Genomic DNA, 22,926 nt, shown 5'->3' on the forward strand with positions numbered 1-22,926 from the left:
CCCTCAAGTCATACCCCTCGATCACCATATGGAATATATGTTGGACAAAAAAAGGATGCAACGGACTTTGGATTCAGAATCTAAAGCTGGTTCTTTCTGGCCATCCACGATATTGTTGAGACAAAATTAAAATCTTTCAGCATTTGACTGTTTCCAGTTGTGATTGGTAATTACAGATTCGGTTCTTGGTTTGGTTTAGTTCAGGTTTGTGGAGCTTATATGAGAGTTCTTAGAAATGAAGTTAGCTTCCTGAGATTGAGGAAAAGTATTTCTGCTGCTACAGTGCTCATGACTGTGAATCTGAGGTGTCGCTGTAATCATCCATATCAAGTCTGTCTCTAAGTTTAAAGATGAAGTTGTTAATTTGAGGGTGACCTAGTGACAGACGCATCTGTGGTTGCTTCAGATGACCTCCTAATAATAGACGGATATGTTTAATTTATTTCTATGTTTGAATATGTTTCTAGAAATTATGGTGTTGAAAAGTGACTCCCACTCCCTGAGTAGTTTGTATACTTTTCAACCCGTTTGTTTCAGAAACTATGCCTGTTTTGGGGTGACTGTCTGTTGTATGTTCCAGAAAATTTCGTTCGGGCGGCACAAGATGTCAAGCTACGAGAAAAGCACCTTATTGATCCTGCTAAGACTACAGATAGTTACCTCACTGTCTTCATTTCTGCCTGATCAGTCCACAAAGGTCGGATACATTAGTGACCAGCCACAGTACTATACATCACCTGTTAATAATGTCATTCAGTGCAAAAGACTTTGCTCCTACCAATCCCTCTGCAACGCTTTCAACTACAATGCGAGGTCAAGGTCATGTGAACTCACTATGGGAAGATATACCCAAGCAAGTGATGAAATGTTTCTGACCTTGCAGCCTTCAACTCCAGCCGAGGTAAGGCATACATATTATAACTATGACTCATTTGGACCAATAAATTCTGAATTCTGACTAACAAACTCGTGAAAATCCAGACTTCAAACTGACCTTCATCATCCCACGCTTTTAAGAGGCGTTTCGTTAGGTTGTCACATTCGTTGAGATGGTTTACATGTGAGTGTGTTCGTATCCCAATCGGGATGATATTCATTACTGTAGTGTCCCGTCCAGGCTTAATAACTTACATACATTCGTCTTATAGTTTGAATATTGCAAGCAAAGGAATGTTTCGGCAACAACACAGTTAGCAGAGGAATATGAACACAATGTCACAGTGTCGCTGTAAACACATTACCATCAATTACCTTCATGAATCTATTACACACACAAAGAATGTTCGATTTATGAAACAGGTTTGTATGCTTCTTTTGTGCTGAGGAAAAGCAAACATTGACACGTTGAACATTGTTTAATGTTTTCTGTTTTCTACATGTTTTGTTGTCCCATACATTAATCAAGTTAAAAACTGTTTCTGGAATTACTCAAAGAAGACAATTATGATCTCGAGCGTACAAGTATGAATATAAAGTTGTAGAATCTTCGATTTTCAAGTAGGCGACACTTTTGTAGCAGTCCTTCAATGGCCAACGTTTTGATACGTCTAGTCTCGAACTGCAACAACAGACCAGTCTCATCTTCAGGTCTTCCCTGTACGTCAGCATCTAGAACCGGTTTAGTATCGGACATCAGCAATCCATCCATATCATACACGGGTACTGAGGCTCGTTGACCTGGCTGACACATGTCATCGTATCCCAGTTGAGTAGATCCACACTCATGCTGTCAATCGTAGGACTGACTAGTCAAAGCTCGATTATTTACAGTCCGCCGCCTTATAGCGGGAATACTGGTAGGTGCGGCGTTAGAAAACAACCAGTCAACATCTCGAGTCATCTTTCTACAAACTCCTGCTAGCGTTGTTGTAGAACATTGGTTGAATCTGTCATTAGTCGCGATGGTTCTTGACGGGGTCTAGTACAATCACAGACTCTGTGGAGCGTTCTATTTGTGACATGTCTGAATATCAATTCCCACCACACGACAGCATTTTCATCACCAACCGTTCATCCCTGAATGCTTTGTAGGAAGTCTCTAACTTAAAAACAAAACAAAATATGAATTGGCATTTGTCTTCTATTCACAACACACGAGGCCATGACTAGAGATTGGTATGTCTGTATTAAGTGGGTAAGTTGTGTGAGCTCGCTTTATACCCTGCGAGGTATGCATGCCTATAACTAACATACCATGTGGCGAGGGAGTTGAAGGGATCTGTGTGTGAAGGGATCTTGTTATACCCAATTGGGGAACTGAACACCTGCTTTTGGCACAACAAAGGATTTAATCATTAGGTGAGAGGTAGTCAAATCCTTTATGGAGTCATTTCAGCAGGAAGTGTTTATGCTTGATGAAACGACTTTCTCGCGTTAATGCGTTGTTCCTTTGGGTTCAAATAAGAACGACAAACAATTAAATAACTCGATAAGTGCTCAAAACATAAATAAAACACATGGTCTTGAAACCTCTGTATCCAACGGAATCTGACGGTTTTTGGTCGATAACGAAAAAAGTTATTTAAAAAACCATCATGTAATATTGTGCTAGTTTCACGCTTCACACCGGGGTGACAAACGGGTGATGGAACTGCGACTGATTGTGCTGTTAAAACGTCGGTTTATTTCTTCCCCCAAAGTATTGAACTACTTTGCTGTAAATCCCTGTAAAAGGGCCAGTTGTTTCCACTGCAATCTGACGATAACTGTGTGCAATATATTGAGAGGATACAAAGATTGTCAAGGATATGTAACCATATCAAAAAGTAGTTACCCTCACCGGGACAATAATATAAATGCAGCTGTTTTTAGGTTTTATTTTTGTACAAAATACATGTGTACCTCAAGCAAATTGATCTTGCTAAGTTCCAGCCTCACGATCCACATGTTGTTTGACGTTTTAATTTGGTACCCCCAAAATGCAAAATCTGCAATAAATGCATCACAAACTTCAGGAAACACAATGTCCAAGAAACATTTTATGTGTTTTAGATTGGTAGAAGCCCGCAATTTGAAACTACAATCGCTTCATGTTTACTGAAACAGCTTGTTTTGGAGACACTACCCACCCCAAGTGAGAGGTGCAAGACATTGTGAACGGTGCCAACTTGAATATCTGGACACAGTGTTTTTGAAAGGTCAAAACTGGATGTATCCTAGAAAACATCCCCTTTCTAAAACAAAATCAAGCAATCCAAATTTCTGGCTGTTGACCATGACGAGCATTCATCCAAACCATTTTGAACATCCTAATGAGGGTATGTCAATAAGTTTTGAGCCTTGAGCATTTTTCATACCCAGGTGTCACAGCCTATGGTACGACATTGAACCTTGGGGTGTAGCTGATGTGATTTGGTATATGTTTTGGTATCCTACTCTCAGAAGTTATTGAACAGCTCACATTGACAGAAAGAGACCCCCTCACGGCAGTGAAAATAAATAAAATTGAGTACAGAGCAGTAATTAAGGTTTTAGTTCTTGAAGGAAAATCGGCGAAGAACATTGAAGAAAGGCTTTCAGCAATTTATGGGAAGTCTTCCCCTTCATCTGCTACCATCAAATGATGGGTCAATGAATTTAAGCATGGTAGAGAGAGTCTTGAAGATGACCCCGTCCAGGTCGCCCAACAACAAGCACTAGTCAGGAAAACATTGACAGAGTGCATAGACTTGTGCTGGAAAATCGTCGAATTACACTGCACGAGAGGAGACCACAGGCATTTCACACGGATCCATCGAAACAATTCTTCATGAACATCTCGTCATGTCTATGGTGTGCGCAGGATGGGTGCCAAGAAGGCTTACAGATGAAATGAAGCAAACAAGGGTCACCATAAGCAACTCCATGCTAACCAGATACAACAAGAATCCAAAAGATTTTCACTTTAGGCTAGTAACCTGTGATGAAACCTGGATCCACCACTATGTTCCTGAGAGCAAACAAGAATCCATTGAATGGAAACATGTCACTTCTCCCATGACCAAAAAATTCAAAGCCTCCAGATCAGTGCAGAAGGTAATGGTGACAGTCTTCTGGGATAGCAAAGGTGTCATCCACATAGATTACTTACCAAAAGGAAGAACAATGAATGGGGACTATTACGCTAACTTGTTGAGGCAAGTGCGACAGTCAATCAAGGAGAAGTGTCGGGGCAAGATCAGACGTGGTATTCTTCTACATCAAGACAATGCTCTAGTACGCACCTCTCGCGTTGCAGCCGCTGCTGTCCAGGAATGCGGCTACGAAATCTTGCCGCATCCCCACTACTCTCCAGACCTGGCACCAAGTGCTTACTATCTGTTCCCAAATCTCAAGAAACACTTACGTGGTCGTAGATTTCAGGATGATAATGAGCTTATTGCTGCTACTGAGGCTTGGTTTGAGGACCAAAATGGCGCCTTCTACAGAGATGGCATCAGCGCCTGGCAGAAAAGATGGAACAAGTGTCTTGACTCACAAGGGGACTATGTTGAAAAATCAATGTGGTTCATACCAATATTTTGTGTTTTTCTATGCAAGGCAAACTTATTGACATCCCCTCGTAAGAGGTATCAAATGACATATCGTTTTCATTTTCAACCAATGCGTTGTGATGCCTCAATCTCGTGAACAACATTACCCGCATGTGTCAAACTTTGGATATGACTTTGCTAATGATCCCTTCAGAATAAAATGGAACAAACACTACACATCGAGAATATAGTTAGGGTCACTACGTTTTGACATTCCCTCGTGTGAGCGAATTTGATTTCCTACCGCTTAACATGTCTACCCTGACATATATGCTGGCAGTATTGTGTTCTCCATGAATTGTATCTACGCCAAGGGGATTTCCATAGTTTTGTTCGGTTCTGCATGGTTTATTCAGATAAGCTGCGTGTTACTGTCACACTTCACTGTAAACCCATCCCTCCTCTTTTGTTACAAATGTTTGTTGTTTCACGGAGGGACAACTGTTGCAAAATCTGACATCGATCGGCAGGTTGTTGAATAATTTAATGCATTACACTGGTGATATACAATAGCGTTTACTAGCTTATGCCATCCCAGCCCAATTTGAATTAATTTGTTTATATGCATATCCATCCGGCAAGAATATAATCGATGAATGAGACGAAACTAATACAAGAGAACTGAATGCCATGAAGCAAAGTCTTCAACTAATCTATACATCAATTACTTGTATGAAGAGATTTGACCCACCTGAACTGCGATGACAAATAGGAGCCCATTACGTTATATATAATATCATGATTCAAAAAGAAAATATACAAGAGTTTAATGTGTTTAGGAATTACAGCAAGCAAGAAATATTTTAAAAAGTTTTTTGAACCATTACCTTGAAAAGTATTAGTCGAAACGTCTAGAAGGGAACCGTAGGGCACATCTTGGGTCCGATCTTCTAATATTTGAAAGTGTTACGTCAGTTTACATATCTAATCATTGTAGAAGTGTTCCATTGTCCAAGAAGCATGAGTGAAGTATTTTCAAACTATGGAATGCCTCTACGCCTGCAGGAGGGGTGTTGAGCAAAATTATGTTTTAATATTTTATTGATTAAAAATCTCATAAATTATACTGGAAATCAGGAAAAGGTCAGTTTATTAGACCAAAATTTTACAATCAATTAATATATGTCTTTCAAATTTGTGTAATTTTATCGCAGTTATTGACAAGGTGCAGTGCAGATTTTAACACAAGTGTTGTATCAAGAATAACTATTTCTTATTCTTGTACCTGCTGGTTTGGAGTTTCGCGTGTGAGATTTTTTGTCTTGTTTCTTTCTGATAATTTTAATTTCGCTAAGATTAGCATTGTGCTAGTATTAAATGTCGAGACACAGTTTGATACTTATTATCAATTCATTGTTTACTTCATAAATGTATTAGGGATTATGGATTACATGTTTCCTCCTCAAGGCAGAAAGTTAATAGATAGACTTGCGTCTCGTAGTGAGATATATTGTGATACGTTAACTTTGGCCAAATGTTTTGTTTCAGGTTGTTTCTGCAAAATGTTCCGACATGGAGGTATTTGTCAGAAAAACGGAGTCCCCTCACATGTGTCTTCGGCTACTGGGTAAGTTAGCCTCCGTTTGTTGTATTGGATGTTTAGAATGTTGAACGGTGATTGTAAACAAGAAATCACCATGTTCTGTAATGTGATTGGTATTACAGTCCTGAAACTTGCAAGACTATTAACTGCGAATTGCGTACAAATATTGCTTCGGCATCAGTGGTGACGCTATTCAAATCATATTGTGACGTAGAGTCGGAATGACGTCACAAGTGGGCAGTGGGTATTTATTGAGCATTTGAAGCACGGAAATATTTCATTTGTAACCTCTGGTTGCCGCCTTCAGTTCCAAGTGAATTTCCATGCTACAAATACACAACAGCACCCTGACATTAGCCAACAATGTTTATCTCATAATAGGATACCCAAGTCTTTTAACTTTGTCTTGTTTCCTTGTTTGACGTTAATTAACGGAACACTCAGCAATATTCCAGCCTTATGGCAGGGGTCTGTAAATACGGACCAGGCAATCCAGCCATCATCAGCATAAGCATCAATCTACGCATTGGGCATGCATCAACCGAATCATCAAGCCTTCCCACCGGATCTCGTTAGTCACCGCTTACGACCAACATTGGTTGCTGCAGACTAATAACTCTAACCTGGATTTGATTTTCACGGGTGCATTTTCTTTCATCTTCAGGCTTATTGTAGCCCCTTTCAAGTGGAAACCATCTGCTTCTGTCATTCATGTTAGCTAATTCTGTAGCCCTTTTAAATGGAAACCTGTTTCTGGCATTCATGTTAGCTGACTGATAACTACCTAAAAAGGACGAGTAGAATTATTGTGTATTCAGCATTACCTATAAAATCGCGAAGGCGTGAAATCGTGAAAGAAATTGCGATTTTAAATATATGTCCGTGTTTCCTATTAACAATTCATCAGCCGCCTGAACATTTTTCCTAATATCGAACATAACCGACATGAGTTCATGACTTCATTGAAAACGAGACTAGACTGCTATGTTGTTTTCGCTGTACGGCATAAATGATAAAGATATGACGCTTTCCATTTAAAATGATGTTTCCCTAGACAATAAACTAAGACAGTCTGAAGTAATGTAGCGTCAAGTTTCTGCTGTGGAGCATTAACACGTTGAAACAAATGACAAACGCCAGCGTGTACTTTCTATTAAAGTTTCACCATGCAATTTTTACGCTTCGTCTGTTTGCAGGACTTTGGTTGTATATTGTCAATTGAGAATCTTTCAACTTTCCATTTACCAACAACAGATTTGACTTTTTGCACAAACTGTATTATTAATGTCCTCAATGACTAAGTGGGACAAAGCCATAAAGTGTGAGCAAAATCTTTCTGGTCTGAATAATTTATACGAGAATATACCTTTTTGTGTCGCTTTTCATAATGTAAAGTATTGCTATAGTAGTTCCACAGCCAGTACAGTACAAATATCATACGTTTTAGATTACATCGATTCAAATTTTTGCGCATTTACCAGGAGCGCTTTTCCCAAATTTGACAGACCATGAAAACTGAAAACTGCACGGAAAACGATAGACAGAGAAGTACTGTGCTCATGACATCAGCCACAAGACTGTTTTGATCGAGACGACGAAAGACCACATCTACATTCGACAATCTGCTTTAACCACACTGTTATAACGTTATGGTAATTAAGTTTGATTTTACTCCGCACTCAGTAATATTCAACTATAGGGCGGCGGTTTGTAAATAATCGGGCCTGGTGGACCAGACAATCCAGCGATCAACAACGTCAGCATCCATCTACGCTACTGGGAACAGATGACATGTCTCAACCAAGTTAGCGAGCCCGATCATCCCATCTATTTGTTCGCGTCTTACGACAAGAATGGTCACTGAAGATCATAGGTCTAACATAGTAAAAGGAAACAAGGATAAACAATGATAAACAATGGCTGTTCTACATGCTAGGCAAAGAAGAATACCTTGTATAGGGTGAAATTAAAGTGATTAATACCCGTAATTCATTATTCGCAAGCTAGAAAATACGTCCATCATGTTTGATGTGTAGCTTAAATGTTCATTTACCTTAAATTTTCAAGTCTGCTTGCGCGACTGTATATTCTCACTCACTCACTCAGCGTATGTTCGATGTCTTGTTAGTCTTAAAGTCGAATTCTACTTCACTGACTCTTTTACTTCATCTCATGCTGGCTTGAGATCCATTTATGAGTCTGTGTACTGATAACGGTGTACACTTCAAGTGCTGTACTGTTCTGTACTGCTCTGAAGTCTGTCTTCCATATGAACTGGGCTGTGGTGTTTGGGCGTTTGAATAAAACATGGTTCTGGTGTGTTTCAGCACCCTTATTTATGCTGTTTTGACAGTGTTTCATTTCACTCAAACTCAACGAATGTTGAATGAGTTGCTTCGCGTGTCCTTTTAAGTGCCCATCAAGGACACTAAAAGTTGCACTTGCTTCAGATTATTGCTAACCTCACTAAGTTTAAGTTTATACATGACTGTCAAATTTTAGGGAGTTCCCACACTTTTTGTTTGCAGTAGATTTAACATCCGCTACATGGATTTACATACATGTATACAGATAAGTAAAGATAGTTGCCTAAAATGTATGGATCCGTATGTATAGAGACTGCAAGGACATTATGCCACGAGGAAGGCACATACTCTAATTGATTCTGACCAAATGTATCCAAAAGGTTCCCGAGAAGGGAAAGTCTTCGAGAACTGATTGTGTATAATATCGTCCGCAGCTGTGGTCTCCCATGTGAAATGCCATTCGTGTTAAAGGCACTCACCACGGAGAGGCTGCTTTCAGATGCATCTCTCATGTAGGAACGTGAACTGATTTGTGAACCTGCCTAGACAGTCCCATGTCAGATCATCAAGGCGTATTGCATATTGTCAAGTGTACGTTGGATAGATGCAAGTCAGGTCGTCATATGTTGTCTAGCGTACATTAGACAGAGACAGGTCAGGTCGTCAAAGGCGTCCTCTCAAATGTTGTCTAGTGACATTAAGCAGAGACATCATTGGCTCCATTGCAACGGAAGCAACGTTCAGGTTCCGTTGTTTGAAGTCAGTGTCAAATCGTAATCTCCTCCACGCGTTTGTTTGAAGTATCTCTACATCACGTTAATTATGACTTTTCAATTACAACTGCGTGGGTTCATTTGAATATAGCAAAGGCATTTGGAACAATGAGCTACCGATTCTGTTTTCGGTACCGATGCATGGAATCTTTTGTGTAAATAGAAAGCATGATGGTCGAATACATAACTGACTGCCTGAGAGTTCGAGGTAGGTGTATCGCTGTTGTTGAATTCACTGATACGTTCATTCGACTCATTCGCCCCTTGAGCTTCCACAAAGGCCGTGCGACATGGCCTAGTTGAGTTCACAAGTGTCTGAAAGAGTGCCCGGGACAAATGATTCCACTCAAACTCCAGTTTCTGCCCCAGCTGTGAAAGTGTGAATGCCTGTCTACCGGCAACAATCGTACGTCCTATGTCCAAGAATGCTCAATTTGGAGCAATATCCGGAGAAACAGACGTTCATGGAAGAACGCCAATGTTCTTCTGTGGCAGATAATCCATCAGCACTCTTACTGTGTGAGGGTTGGTAATGTCATGTCAAAATTAGTCCCACATATGGCCGTTGGCAGTGGATTCCAGCAGCCCAAAAGACGACAGCGGCTGGACACTGCTCCTCTTAAGCCATGAACTGAGGCTCCTGTTACTGTTGCTGCTTGAGTTCAGTTCCTGAGATCAGTAGCTTTGACGAACTGTTTTTCACAGACTTGTCACTCGTTGCCGTCAGGTACGGGGGCGATCATCACTAGTCATGTAATGTTGGTAAGATGACAGTCCTATTGTCTAGCTACATCGATTGCAGAACTACATCCGTGCAACTTTCCAATGGCCGTTCTCCTCTGCTCGGTCGTTTGTCTAGACTTCGTTCGTGTGGCGTGTACACCTCCTGCGTCAATACTGAGTTGTTTTTGACACAAACCTTTACAAAGAATGCCTAAGGGCGCAATGCATGCTTTCCACCTATAACCGTAGATGCACGAGCTATAATTTTGGTTTTTCTGCACTGTATGAACGTCATCTTATCAGGGATCTTAACCATGAGCGATCCATAAACATGGACGCATACTTTTATAATAATACATGCACACTTGTAACTCGCCTTTTCCACGCGAAAGGTACATGCTCAAAGCGCTGACATGTCACAGTTACACATACAGGCACACAGACACACACACACACACACACACGCACACGCACACGCACACACACACGCATTGAGGAAAATATAGGTAGTTATAATGAGAAGGAAACAGATGGGTTTTCAGCAAGCCTTTGGATGGGGTAAAGTCAACTGTTGATTTTACAGCGAAAGGGAGAGAGTTTCACAGTAGAGAGGAAGCACAAGCAAAGGATTTCCTTCCAAATGTTTCAAGTTTATAGCCAGGTACAGAGAGCTAGTTCTACTTTTGAGAGCGGAGCTATCTTTCTGGGATGTAAGGTTTAAGGAGTTCCTGTATTCATTTTTATCCAAACTTGCGTTTCTTTTGTCGTTCCACCTGCATGATAGATGAGCAGACTCGACATTATCAATCTTCACTCAAGAGGCACTTGATGGAAATTGTTCAATCCTCTTCATATCGAGACCAGAGAATAAATAATCAACTTCTGGGTTAGAGTGCGATATGCTACCTCCGTCTCTTCCAGGTTTTCGCGAACATTAAGCTTACATGATGTCACGTCGCTGTAAAAATATCACCCAACGCGGTTCATACTCCATTATCGTGTTGACCCCGTGAAGATCCGGGTGAAGATTATTGATCTTCAGCATCCTTATGCTTGTCCTAAGACTATCGGAATCTGAAGGTCAGACTTGGTTGACACGTCATCGTATCCGAGTTGTGTAGATCGATGCTCGTGCTGTTTATCACTGGATGTCTGAATTTTTCTGTTAGTTCAAACGCTTTCTTCCATTTGCCTTCTCTTTCTGATTGAGCGTCATGCATATTTATCGATTCTCGATAATCGGATGAAAGAAAAGAAAAAGGGGTAACCTCTTCTTTATTTTACGTGACCATTTTCCGATTGCCAGTACTTCATAACGGTTCAGTATCGGGATCGGGTTGTCAGGCTCGCTGACTTAGTTGACACAATGTCATATCATCGTATCCCAATTGCGTAGATCGATGCTCATGCTGTTGTTCATGGGATTTCGGATCCAAACTCAATTATGACTGAACATTGCCTTAGGGCTGGAATATTGATGAGTTCGACATCAAATAACAAAACAACGGTTTTACCGATATCATCAGACATATATTGAATTTACAAAACTGACAAAATGCAAATGATGAAGCTAAAGAGGAAACAGACGATGAAGACGAACTAAGGGCAAATGTGACAATTGATTCCATTCCTTTGGAAATGTTTCATCTGTACAGATATACACTTCCTTTTCTCGTATGAGTTGGCATTGGCTAATGGTATGCTAGCAAGATGGAACATTCCGTACTTAATTGCTTAGATAGACAAGATACTAATAACGTTCAACTATTCATCAACAGACATCGATTGTGGCAGTCCTCCTAATGTGGCGTTAGCTTCGTTCACCTTGCCCTCAACCAAGTTCCAGTCGACAGTAGAGTATACATGTGATGAGGGCCACGTGCAGACTGACGGCAATAACAGTACCACGTGCTTGTTTAGCGGGGTGTGGACTGAAGTCACACTTACGTGTATGGGTAAGAAGAACATATTTTCTTAGTTCAAGAAGCTATTAGTGAACACTCAGTTCCACTAAAATCGTTTCCAATGTCTCTGCGTGCAGATCTACCAACAAGTTCAAGCTCATATCATTGAACATACACATTGTCATCTTGGCTTAAGGGAAGCATTCAGACCAACACAGGTAATCTCTGTATCCCCGAAAAGGAGGGGTATTTTATAGACCCTATCGTTTCTGAGCGCCATAGCACCTTCATACATCGTTAAAAACACAGTAAGTGTTAACAGAGTTCTATTCCAAAAGCCGCCTTGAAGAAGTAGGTTTTCAGCAAGTTCTGGAATCGTAACTTTGGCTCATTTCGCCTGAGCGTGACTGAAAGATTGACCCTAAGAGCCGGTGCTGCTACAGAATAGGCTCCATCAACGAATCAGGTTTTAGTGCTGGGCAGGTTTCTTTGATTATGAGTTCAAATCACTGATATTCGACAACGATGATGCTTGACATGTTAGCACAAAGTGCTCGTGTTCTATCATGGTTTAGCCTCAGGATCCTCCTGGGTTATTCATCCAAAATAGCGCTGAAAGCTGTCCTTAAACCAACATGCGGAAGAACACAAATGGAAGCCAATGCATCGCATACTGTCAGAGACAGCACATGCTTGTAGGTTCGTCGGGTTTTTTACAGGTAAAATATTGATCATTTTAGTCTGGAACTATCGTCGTTCATCGATCTTGCGCTTTTAGTTGTATAATGCGAGAGACGCATGTCAGGGACCAAAGTGGCCTTTCCGTATCAGTCAATATCTAAATAAATATTAAATTATTTAAGACACTCCGTACAATGGTGTACACGACTGTAGCCTTCGTGTGCAGATAATAATGAGATGGTGACAGAAATGAAGAGGATAAATCTACTTAGATTGACAGTGATAGCGCTTTTTGTGGTACACAGAATCACAATGAACTATATGACAATAACATAAGTGACATCTTTGCCAAGTGAGCTCCTGTGTTTGCCCATAACCCTGAAAAGCTGCAGGCCCTAAGGACCGCAAACCAATGAAAGGTGTAGGTCCCGATCAGAATGAGTAGGCCATATACTTTAGATACAATGTAAATAATTCTGAACAAACAAAGAAATGTGGGTGAGTTAAAGGGTTAAAGGATAATTTGTCCGAATTAGAACTTAAAATATCATATCTCAGTAATCTAAACTGATTCGTCTTAAATGACTGTGGTGTCATTCACAAACAATAGCTACTGACTGAGATACAGACTAGACATCACTGAATGATATTTCCTAAAAAAACATTTTTAGCTATTGGGTGAAAAAGCTGTCGACCATAAGGACCTGCAGACCTCTCTATGATGAAGTTCTTGAATATCAAATCGGTTGTCTTTTCAGAGATTGACTGTGGGCAGCCGCCTACTTTTGTCGAATTAGATGTGATTGTGACGTCAACGTCATACAACGCAACCGCCACATACATGTGCACAGAGGGCTACAACGTGTCAGGAGGTTCAGGGATCAGCAGGTGTACTGGTGACTCTACTTGGTCGACTATTGACCTGAATTGTATAGGTACATGAATTATTATCATATCGTTGTTTGAAACTATTTTCAGCATCCCAAGTACAGCCGTGCACCGTTGCGTCGAACTAAAATCTGGTCGTTGCTTATTTCTTAGTTTGTCCTGATTTTGCACATCCGGAGTGGAACTGACCTTCAGTAAGCCGTGCGTGCTAATCGTAAGAGGCGACAAACGGGGTCGGGTCGTCAAGCTCGATGACTTGATTGACGCAGTCACGCCCTCGGTTCTCAGATCGATGCTCATGCTGCTGATCACTGGATTGTCTGGTGATTAGACTCGATCATTTACAGATCGCCATCACATAGCTGCGATATTGCGGAATGCGGCGTAAAAGCTGGACTCTTTCATTCATACTTTCTCGGATATCGCCGAGTAGATCAAAAGAGTGAGGTCAGAATGTATTTAGTATTGACAGTAAATTGGTAGGAATCTCTTGGTCTTGGAGCGTCTGTTTACAGTTCACTGAAAAAAGAAAGCCAACACGTCCCCCCCCAAAAAAAAAAAAAAAAAAGAAGTATCAACATGGAATCTAACCATGAACAAATATACTAACTGGAGTAACTGTTTGGTGACCTCAGTTGTAGACTGCGGCTTCCCGCCACATCGGGACGGCTCCATTGTCGACTACACCAACACAACATTTGGTGCCGAAGCCAACAACTTCTGCATTGAAGGATATTCTTCGCAGGGAAACGGAACATCCGTGTGCATTTCTAATGGAACCTGGTCACAGACAGACTTGGTTTGTACGGGTGAGTGATTCTACCTCAACCGTAAAAATGGAACTGTTCATTGAGGCGTGAGCCTAACCGTGAGTACATTCACGATCATAAACCTTCGTTCAAAACAGACTCAAGCATGGCAAAAGTTGTTGCACATACGTATATGGTAACCAAGATCACATGGCAGAACTTACTAACTTAGCTAATTAAAATGCATTTGACAGCTCTATTATAGAAGGTGGCGCTATGTCGAGCTTCTGGATTTGAAGGACGGTAAAGTATAATAGACACATGCTAGATCGTGTTCACTGTCGTGGCAGAGGAAGAATAAGGTAAAAATGTAAAAAGAATCACACCGCCAAAGCTTGAGTCGAAGTGATCGGATGTCCCATTGCTAGACTCGCTTACTGAAGGAAGATATAAAGCTGGTTACCTTTTCAGAGATTGATTGCGGCATGCCGCCTGCTTGGATGGGACGAGTTGTGACGGTGACGTCCACGTCGTACAAGTCCAACGCCACATACGTTTGTAGAGAAGGTTATGATGATTATGGAGGGTCAAGGATCAGCACGTGCACTGATAACTCTACATGGTCAGCCGTTGACTTGAACTGTACAAGTAAGTTCACTATTCACTGCAAAACGTCAGCCAAGGCAAATGTTAAACAAACCATACCATAATGTGCCTCAGTGCCCTGTTTGCTAAAAGACTAAGTGCGCTATGAAATACATCGACAAAACGAAGAAGTGGGACATGCTTCGTCGTGAAGGGTATATGCTTTGAGTGCGTGAGTTCAAATTTATAATCACATTTGCAATATTGCAGCTATAAATTCAAGATTGACACCATAAAATTGTAAAAGCTGCCAACGATGAGCCGTAAAACAACTAGACTAGCACCGATATAGAATTAAACCAGCATGTAGCTGAATGTATGTAGCATGTAATTTGACAATTGTTTTTGGACAATACAAAAATAAAAACGGGCCGAGATCACCAACCACTGAAGGTGGATTTAGAGTTGGTTAACAAAATTCTGCACGGTTGCAACAATATAAGTGGCGTCCAAAAACGTTGCCACTGATCACATGTAAGAAAGCAATGTCACACGGGCCAAATGCAGTCTGACCTGTTAAGATATTCGTTGAAATTAATGTGACACATATGATGGTGAGATCTGGAAGCAGAGACCAGCATGATGACTGTCCAGAACAATTTATTGATCTGATCTAGCAGAGTGAGTGACTGAGATGGGTTTTACACCACATTTAGCACTATTCAAGCAATGTCACGGCAGAGAACACCAGAAATGGCTTTCACACATTGTACATATGGGGAATCGAACCCGGGTCTTTGGCGTGACGAGCGAACCACTAGGCTACCCAACCGTCCCTTGATCCAGAAGAAAAAATGTTGTCACAACTGAATGGATCCTGAGGATTTGTGAATGTGCTGCAGCCCATCGTAGCAGGGGTACCTGCTCTGGTAGTGTTTGTGATCTGGATCACATGACAGATTGAGTATCGGCTTATTATTGGTCGGTAGTATGTTAATTGGCTTGAAGCTTTAGGTTTAGCCACAACGGCAGATAGGGCATTGAGTTCCCAATATGTTTGTACGTTGTTTAAAGCCGCCATAGTTCCGCGGCACGATGAGTCAGCAAGCCTGACCACCCAATCCCGTTGGTCGCTTCTTGCAATCAGTTCTAACCCTGGTCTTCACGCGTTTCATATTTCACAACATTGCCTCCCATGGTTATATTAACTGACGTCTACCCTTTGAAAAACTTATTGTTCCTCTACGGTTTCGTGTTAATTTGAGTGAGTGAGTGAGTGAGTTTACTTTTACACAACATTTGGAAATATTCCAGCTGTATGGCTGATCCAATATACATGTTCCTGTAAATAATCGAGTGTAGATCAGTCAATCCAATGATCAACAGCATGAGCATCCATCTGCGCAGTTGGGAACAGGTGACATATGTCAACCAAATCAGCGACCCTAACCACCCGATCCCGGTGTTCGCCTCTTACGTTATGTTAATTTAAATATGAATGATCAGTTACATTCATTTTGCAAACAATGCCCAAGTCGGGTCCCAGCTATCAGCATGTGCAATTTTATTATGGGACATATGTATCTATTGTCTGGAACGATACAAAAGAAATCCCTGAATGGAAGAACGTATTTGGTCGAAAATAGCTGAATTCCAATGACTTTAATTGGCTACCGTTATGGCTGGTGTAGTCCCACGCTTACCACATTTTCTTAGAATACGCTTTGGTCAGCACTACGCAAAAGGCTATTGAAGACAATAACTCTATTTGTAAATGTTTTTAGTTATAAATGTCAAAAGAATTCGATTCTGGACATTCAGACATTTCAATAATTCTTTTTAAAAAGATACTTTTTCACTTCGCGAAGGATGTCGCACACGTCCAATGAACAATTGTTTTGTTTTTTTTAAATCCTGAGTATAAATTATGAAAAAAGATGCACTCTGTGCACATATTCACAATCTGTTGTGATCGCTTAGTTGTAGACTGCGGCTTTCCGACGTACCAGGACGGCGCCATGGTCGACTACACCAACACGACGTTTAGTGCCGAAGCTATCTATCTCTGCGTTAAAGGGTATGCTTCATCAGGAAATGGATCATCGATGTGTTTGTCCAATGGAACTTGGTCACAAACAGACTTAGTTTGTACCGGTGAGTGATTTTGCTTCAAACAGAATATTAGAGCTTAAACGATTAATCGACACGATTGTCAGTACACCAATATCATATGACGCCATATGATGATACAAAACAATGTGCCCCTAACTGAGGTGATATTTATATATACCAGTATTTACAGGAAGACGATAAGTACATGTATATAGAGACAAATCACAGAGGACAGATCAAATGCAGTTACAAAACAATGATAACAGGGATGAAGTGAAGCCGTTAACAGATGTGTACACAGCAGAGTGATATACAGATAATTAGATTACAGGAGGCCTGAGGTATGCATGTGTATACTATGAATGAGGTAGATGAAATAGGCGTTATATAAACAATTATGATGGGAAGATGTAAACACAACAGAGTGATATACACCTGATTAAATGACCTCAGGGGTGGCTTTTGTAAACATCTACGGTATTGAATTAATCTGATGGGGCGATTCTGCAGGTCGGGGTGAATTGTAGGCCCTTCGACAGAGGGGAGGTCAGGGCTGATGACAGGGTTTTGGAGCTAAGGTTGATGACTGTCGTGTGCTTGTAGTCCGAATTAGGAGATACTATATACTAATTAGGAGATACTAAGTCTCTAATTAGTACTAATTTCCTAATTAGTACTTATTAAGTCCTAATTAGGAGATAAAAAATTCAGGCTGTGGCACTAGGAAGCTTTCGTAATATGACACAAAGCGTGTTAATGACATAGTTTCTGATGACATCTGAGACTTCCTGTTAGGGTAAGTGATCACAGTTACTACACTGAAATCTGGTATCGTTTCAAGTCAAACAATCTGGGTAAACACATATCTGGGCTGATGTGTTTTCTAGATTTTCGAATTGGTAAGCGACCTGATTCACTTTCCCTTCATATCCCACGGAGCTGTAACTACTATAGTCTGTTTACAGGGGGGTAAGCGCAATAGTTGGAACAGCGAAACAAATGAACTACTATAGTCTGTTTACAAGGGGGTAAGGGCAGTAGTTAAAACAGTGAAACAAATGACCGTGCGGAACGTGATAAGTGTTAACTTTGACTAACCCTACTTGTTTTCGATGTGTCACTTAATGTGCATATCCTCTTGTAATACAAACCAATGATATCGATTTGAAACTACAATCGTTTGTTAAAGAACTTTGTTGAAAGTTGAATACAATACTCAGATTTAAATGTTCAAACGGCAAGGTAAAATTGTGTTGATTCGGAATAGTAATTTAACTTGACATTTACGTTTTTTTTAAGTGAAATTCATCGGTACGTTTTTACTGCAAACAGACTATAATGCACCTTATAATTGTGATGTTGTTCTTCACTGATGTGAAGGGAATGTGTTGTGGATGCGTGGGTGAGTAAGTGAGAGAATATGTAATGTCACACCGGCAATATTTTAGCCATATCGTGACGAGAACATTTAACAATGAAAAGGACCATATGTATAGTATAACACCTGTCAACGAGGGACAGTGAAAAAACTAGAATATCACAATTAGGATTAAAACTAGCGTGGGGAGTTAAAAACTGATATCATTATGTGTGCAAGACAATATAAAAACAGGCTATAGATCGCCAAGAACTGAAGGTAGATCACCACATTAGGGACCATGGGGACTTTGGATTTACCCCATCCCCCCAGCCGCTGGCGATTGTAAGAAAAATTAGCCAAATTTAAAATAACAAATATACTGCGCATAAAAGTCCTGGTAAGTTTACATTGACTTTGAACGTAACTTACGTACCTGTTGTGGATGTTGCAGCATTGTCTCACAGTACATGGCAGCAGGTAGCTACGACAACAGCATCAACTACGCCCACCAACCAGAGAGATGAGTTAAAAAATAGAATTTCCGCAACCTGTAAACCTAGCCTCCGTATTAAAACTGACTTCAACACGTGGACTAGGGTCACAGACCTTCATTCATACGGCGTCAGAAGTGGTGTCCGAATTTGGGGCCAGTCTGTAAGAGGTTTTACTAAATCTTCCTGGGATTCCTTCGATGCATCCCCTCAACGTGAGTTCGAACTGTTTGTGTCGGACGTGCAGAACACCCATATGAAAGTGGATGGCAGTGGGACAGCCACGAACAGCAGATATGACGGCAATTTCATTTGGCTTGTGAAAGACGACCAGTGCATGTCCACATCCCATGCCAATGATTTAGAATCTGTACTGACCAGTCTATTTGAAGGGGAAATCGGATCTGAATTTGATACCTTCCATGTAGATGGTAGTAACAGTTCTGTGCATGGGCAGATATCCGGCCATGTGGCTCAAACGTCACTGCCAACATTCCAGGCATCTCCTTACTGGTTTATCAGTAAGAAAGGTACGTTGGGAAAGTCAGATGTCATCAGGTGGAAGTTTGCAGGGGCATTTATCAGCACGTCAGCGGGCTCCAACACCATGTCCTGGTGTCCTGACACGTGTTGGTACCACGTCTTTGACACAACGACTTCACCTACAAACAGGGACAAATACATTCGCCATCTAATCAGTGGGGTATTATATGGACACAACATCATGCTTAAAGTAGATAACGTAGTTGCAAAGGCTAGAGAAATAATTCTACATGATGGCCACGTGACTGCAGGTGTCAAAGAATTCTGGTTACCAGCTAATAAAGATGCTTTCTCATCCGGGTCGTTTCAAGCGTGGATGATGGCGTCTACTACTGGTCACGTGGTTCAGTGTATTCACATTCCAGAATCCGCTGTCGTGGATGATTTAACAGAGAGTGAATCAGCCTCTATTTGGTTCCTTGACTCTAGAGAGTGGGATAAGGCTTTGACCATAGACGGAACTGGGGGTCTGTTGTCTGGGTCATTGCAAACTTTATTAAACAAGGTCAATGAAGGGAGATCACTGCGGGTGGGCGTGCTTCACACAAATGGAATCTACAAGGCTTTGGAGGTGGACTCTATCGATGTTTCTAGCGGTGGACACATTGCAGTGAATATTATCCACAATGCAGACTTGGTGTCAGGATCAGGGGACAACATTAGTTATTCGGACACATGTCGCGCAGTATCATCCATCATAACTACTGAGGGCAGCTACAAAATGTACAGATATAACATTGGTTCCGTCGGATATCACAGCACAGTCAATGACGTCGCGAAAATTGATTGGTTCATTGAAATGTAATACAGATGTAACATTATGCGTGCAGCACTGGTAAATGTCCAAATGTAGAGCATGGACAATTTCAAGCGCTCTTGGCAATATGCACAGCTTGCAGAAAATATTCTTTGGTATTTGTTTGTATTTATTTGCATTTTTATATCCACCGACAGAAATGGTGAAACGCTATCGTCATCAGAATGCATTTTACAGGTGATGCGGACAGTTACCCAAACTGACTGGTAATAAAACATAACTTGTGACGTTAGTTTTGTTTGGTTCTGTTATTACGTATCGATTACCTGCAGCAGAAAACATAATGATCAGATATCCTACGGTAGTTTTCAACTAATATTCAGCTTTTTTTAGAGGATGCGTTTAGTGTAATCACCATGTGAAAGTCAAAGCCATTCCTCATCCAAAGAGAGAAACTTTAAACTGATTCCAAGAGAAAGAGACCTCCTCTGTGGCGTAGAGGTTAGAGCGCCCGCCCGTAATTGTTGGTCCCCTGCCTGTCGCTCTGCGTTAATGGGTAGGTACAGCAAGGACCGGTCTTCCCGGAGTTAGTATAATGTATGTTAGTGGAGTATTCATGCTTAACTGCAGCCTTTTTTGTTATTGAGTTTGCACTATAAAACCAGCTTAAGTCTAAACTTGCAGAAGCAGCCACACATACCCACGCTTGTAATGGAAATATTCGAGGTTGAACCCCATTTCACTTCACTTCACCAAAAGACAGAACACAAGCACGTTCATACAAGAATTTAACTGAAACAAACAATGACAAAACACAAGAGATGAATGATATTCTGGACGGTCAAATATACTGAACAGCAAAGGAAACGCATTTTAAAAAAATCTCAGAAAATTTGTCGTTAATATTTATGTATTCTTCTTGAAACCAGAGCTGTGTTTCTTTTGCTGTTCTACTATACAACTGTTCATTCAGGCAGTTAAACTTGCAAATCTGTACTCTCCGTTGCTGGTCTTGATTCGGCAACCACGAGCGAGTGAGTTTAGTATTACGCTGCATTCAGCAATATTCCAACTATATGGCGGCGATCAGTGAATAATCGACAGTATTATCGACCAGTCCAGACAATCCAATGATCCACAGCAAGAACATCGATCTGCGCAACTGGGAACCGACTACATGTGTCAACCACGTCAGCAAGCCTGACCACCCGATCCCGTTAGTCGCCTCTTACAACAAGCACAGTCACCTTTTATGGCAGTCGGCAACCATAACTATAAGTAGCAGACGAGTCCAAATTTCCCCAGTTTAACCAGACGTATTGTCATGGTCGAGCATCAACGTTTTTCATATAACGGTTCAGGTTGTTCAACAGGACGAAGTCAAACAGTAGCCGCACAAACAAGTATGTAGCTCATGTTCCATAGGAACACCGTGTGATGCTTGGTAGATGAAATGATGAATGATAAGGACAATGTGTTCCTGTATTTTCGCTTCCAGGAATCCCCAGACATGTTCAAATTCACGCAATGGTCTGAATAGGACGAACAATGTTCGCATTTTTTTCTGCATAAACTCAAGTGGAGGAACATTTCTTGATTGTCTCCTGTCTCGAATCAAACATAATTATGAAAGAGAAATACGGCTTCGTATTATCGTAAACACGTTAACTGCATTACCATTTGTTTACCCTGTGTTTATATGTAAACATTTCTGAAACATTTATTGACTACTTGGCTTCAGCCTTTCCATTTGGCTTAATTTGAGTTATGTCACCAACACATCATCGGTTCCGGTTTACACTCCACAGAGAGGAGCACAATGTACGTGATCTAGACCACCAGCAGTCCAACTTCCATATAAGTATGTGTAAGACGTGGCGATTAGGTGTCGGTTCGAATCCCAGATGGGACTCAGCCACAAAAGGTATTAGAATGTGTACTTTACTGAGAAAGTGCGCTAAATTCAGTGTTTTGTATAATAAATATCTGGATTAATGGTCAGTGGATAGCAAGTGTGTCTTTCTATCTGTTGCGTGTTTGGGGATATTACGGTACGTAATGTCTGGTAGAACTATCCAAAAGCATTTGAGCTAGGCGTTAAAGGCCTACTATCACGTCACACTTCTCTAAATATCAGTATTTTCAGTTCTCTCATTAATACACGCTATTAGCCCCCGGCGAAAATACGTATGAAGATTACATTCATGAAATCTAAAAGTCCGAATGAATTAATGCAATGATGCAGAAAATCGACTCACGTGCCCCCTACCGACCGAACTTTATTTCAGGCGAACCCCTCACAGTTATGTCCCCTGTAACGCAACTTGTGACCGAGGCCAGTTCCGCAAACACCGACAACACCGCGTGCAACAGGTTTCGAAGTCTGGAGCAATCGTTTATATTCCATGTATGGCAAGTGTTCCCTGTTCGCCCGAAGTTCCAGTTCTCTATTTCAGGCAAGTCGTAAGGGAAATAAGTCTTTTTTTTGAGTGAATGTGTTTAGTTTTACGCCGCACTCAGCAATATTCCAGCTATATGGCGGCAGTCTGTAAATAATCGAGTCTGGACCAGACAATCCAGTAATCAACAAGATGAGCATCGATCTGCGCAACAGGGAACCGATGCCATCTGTCAAGCAAGTCAGCGAGTCTGACCACCTGACCACCCGATCCCGTTAGTCGCCTCTTACGACAAGCACAGTCGCCTTTTATGGTATGGGTTACTGAAGGTCTTTTTTGGGCATCAGTAGAAGTTAAAGTGAGTGCATAGGCCCCAACATGTATGTAAAAGGCCAAATTATTGTCGAAAAAGCGTGACATCGTGCTTTTAAACAACAAAGAAACTAGCAAATTAAAACTATCTTGGGTTTCAGAAAACTTTTTTCCTGTCATACGGAAGAACAATGTTAAGCATTGTGAGGTGCTGTTCAAGCTACATAGTGACCGCACTGAACCATTTTTGACTGGTCTGTCCACAAAGGTGGGGTACTTCGGTGAGCAG

General features: G+C 41.1%; 1 protein-coding gene across 1 annotated transcript in view; it reads left to right on the top strand.

Moving 5' to 3' along the window:
* LOC137261581 (uncharacterized) overlaps positions 1-20,168 on the top strand; it is a 44,117-nt gene extending 23,949 nt beyond the window's left edge. Inside the window, exons 2-9 of the mRNA XM_067799355.1 lie at positions 581-901; positions 6,000-6,078; positions 11,635-11,811; positions 13,200-13,376; positions 13,965-14,138; positions 14,550-14,726; positions 16,644-16,817; positions 18,587-20,168. Coding sequence (XP_067655456.1) covers positions 605-901; positions 6,000-6,078; positions 11,635-11,811; positions 13,200-13,376; positions 13,965-14,138; positions 14,550-14,726; positions 16,644-16,817; positions 18,587-19,974 — 2,643 coding nt within the window. The 5' untranslated portion in view covers positions 581-604 and the 3' untranslated portion in view covers positions 19,975-20,168. The remainder of the gene's footprint in view (positions 1-580; positions 902-5,999; positions 6,079-11,634; positions 11,812-13,199; positions 13,377-13,964; positions 14,139-14,549; positions 14,727-16,643; positions 16,818-18,586) is intronic.
* Positions 20,169-22,926: the final 2,758 nt, after the last annotated feature.

This window comes from Haliotis asinina, chromosome 14 (assembly GCF_037392515.1).
Source record: "Haliotis asinina isolate JCU_RB_2024 chromosome 14, JCU_Hal_asi_v2, whole genome shotgun sequence".
Classification (NCBI taxonomy): domain Eukaryota; kingdom Metazoa; phylum Mollusca; class Gastropoda; order Lepetellida; family Haliotidae; genus Haliotis; species Haliotis asinina.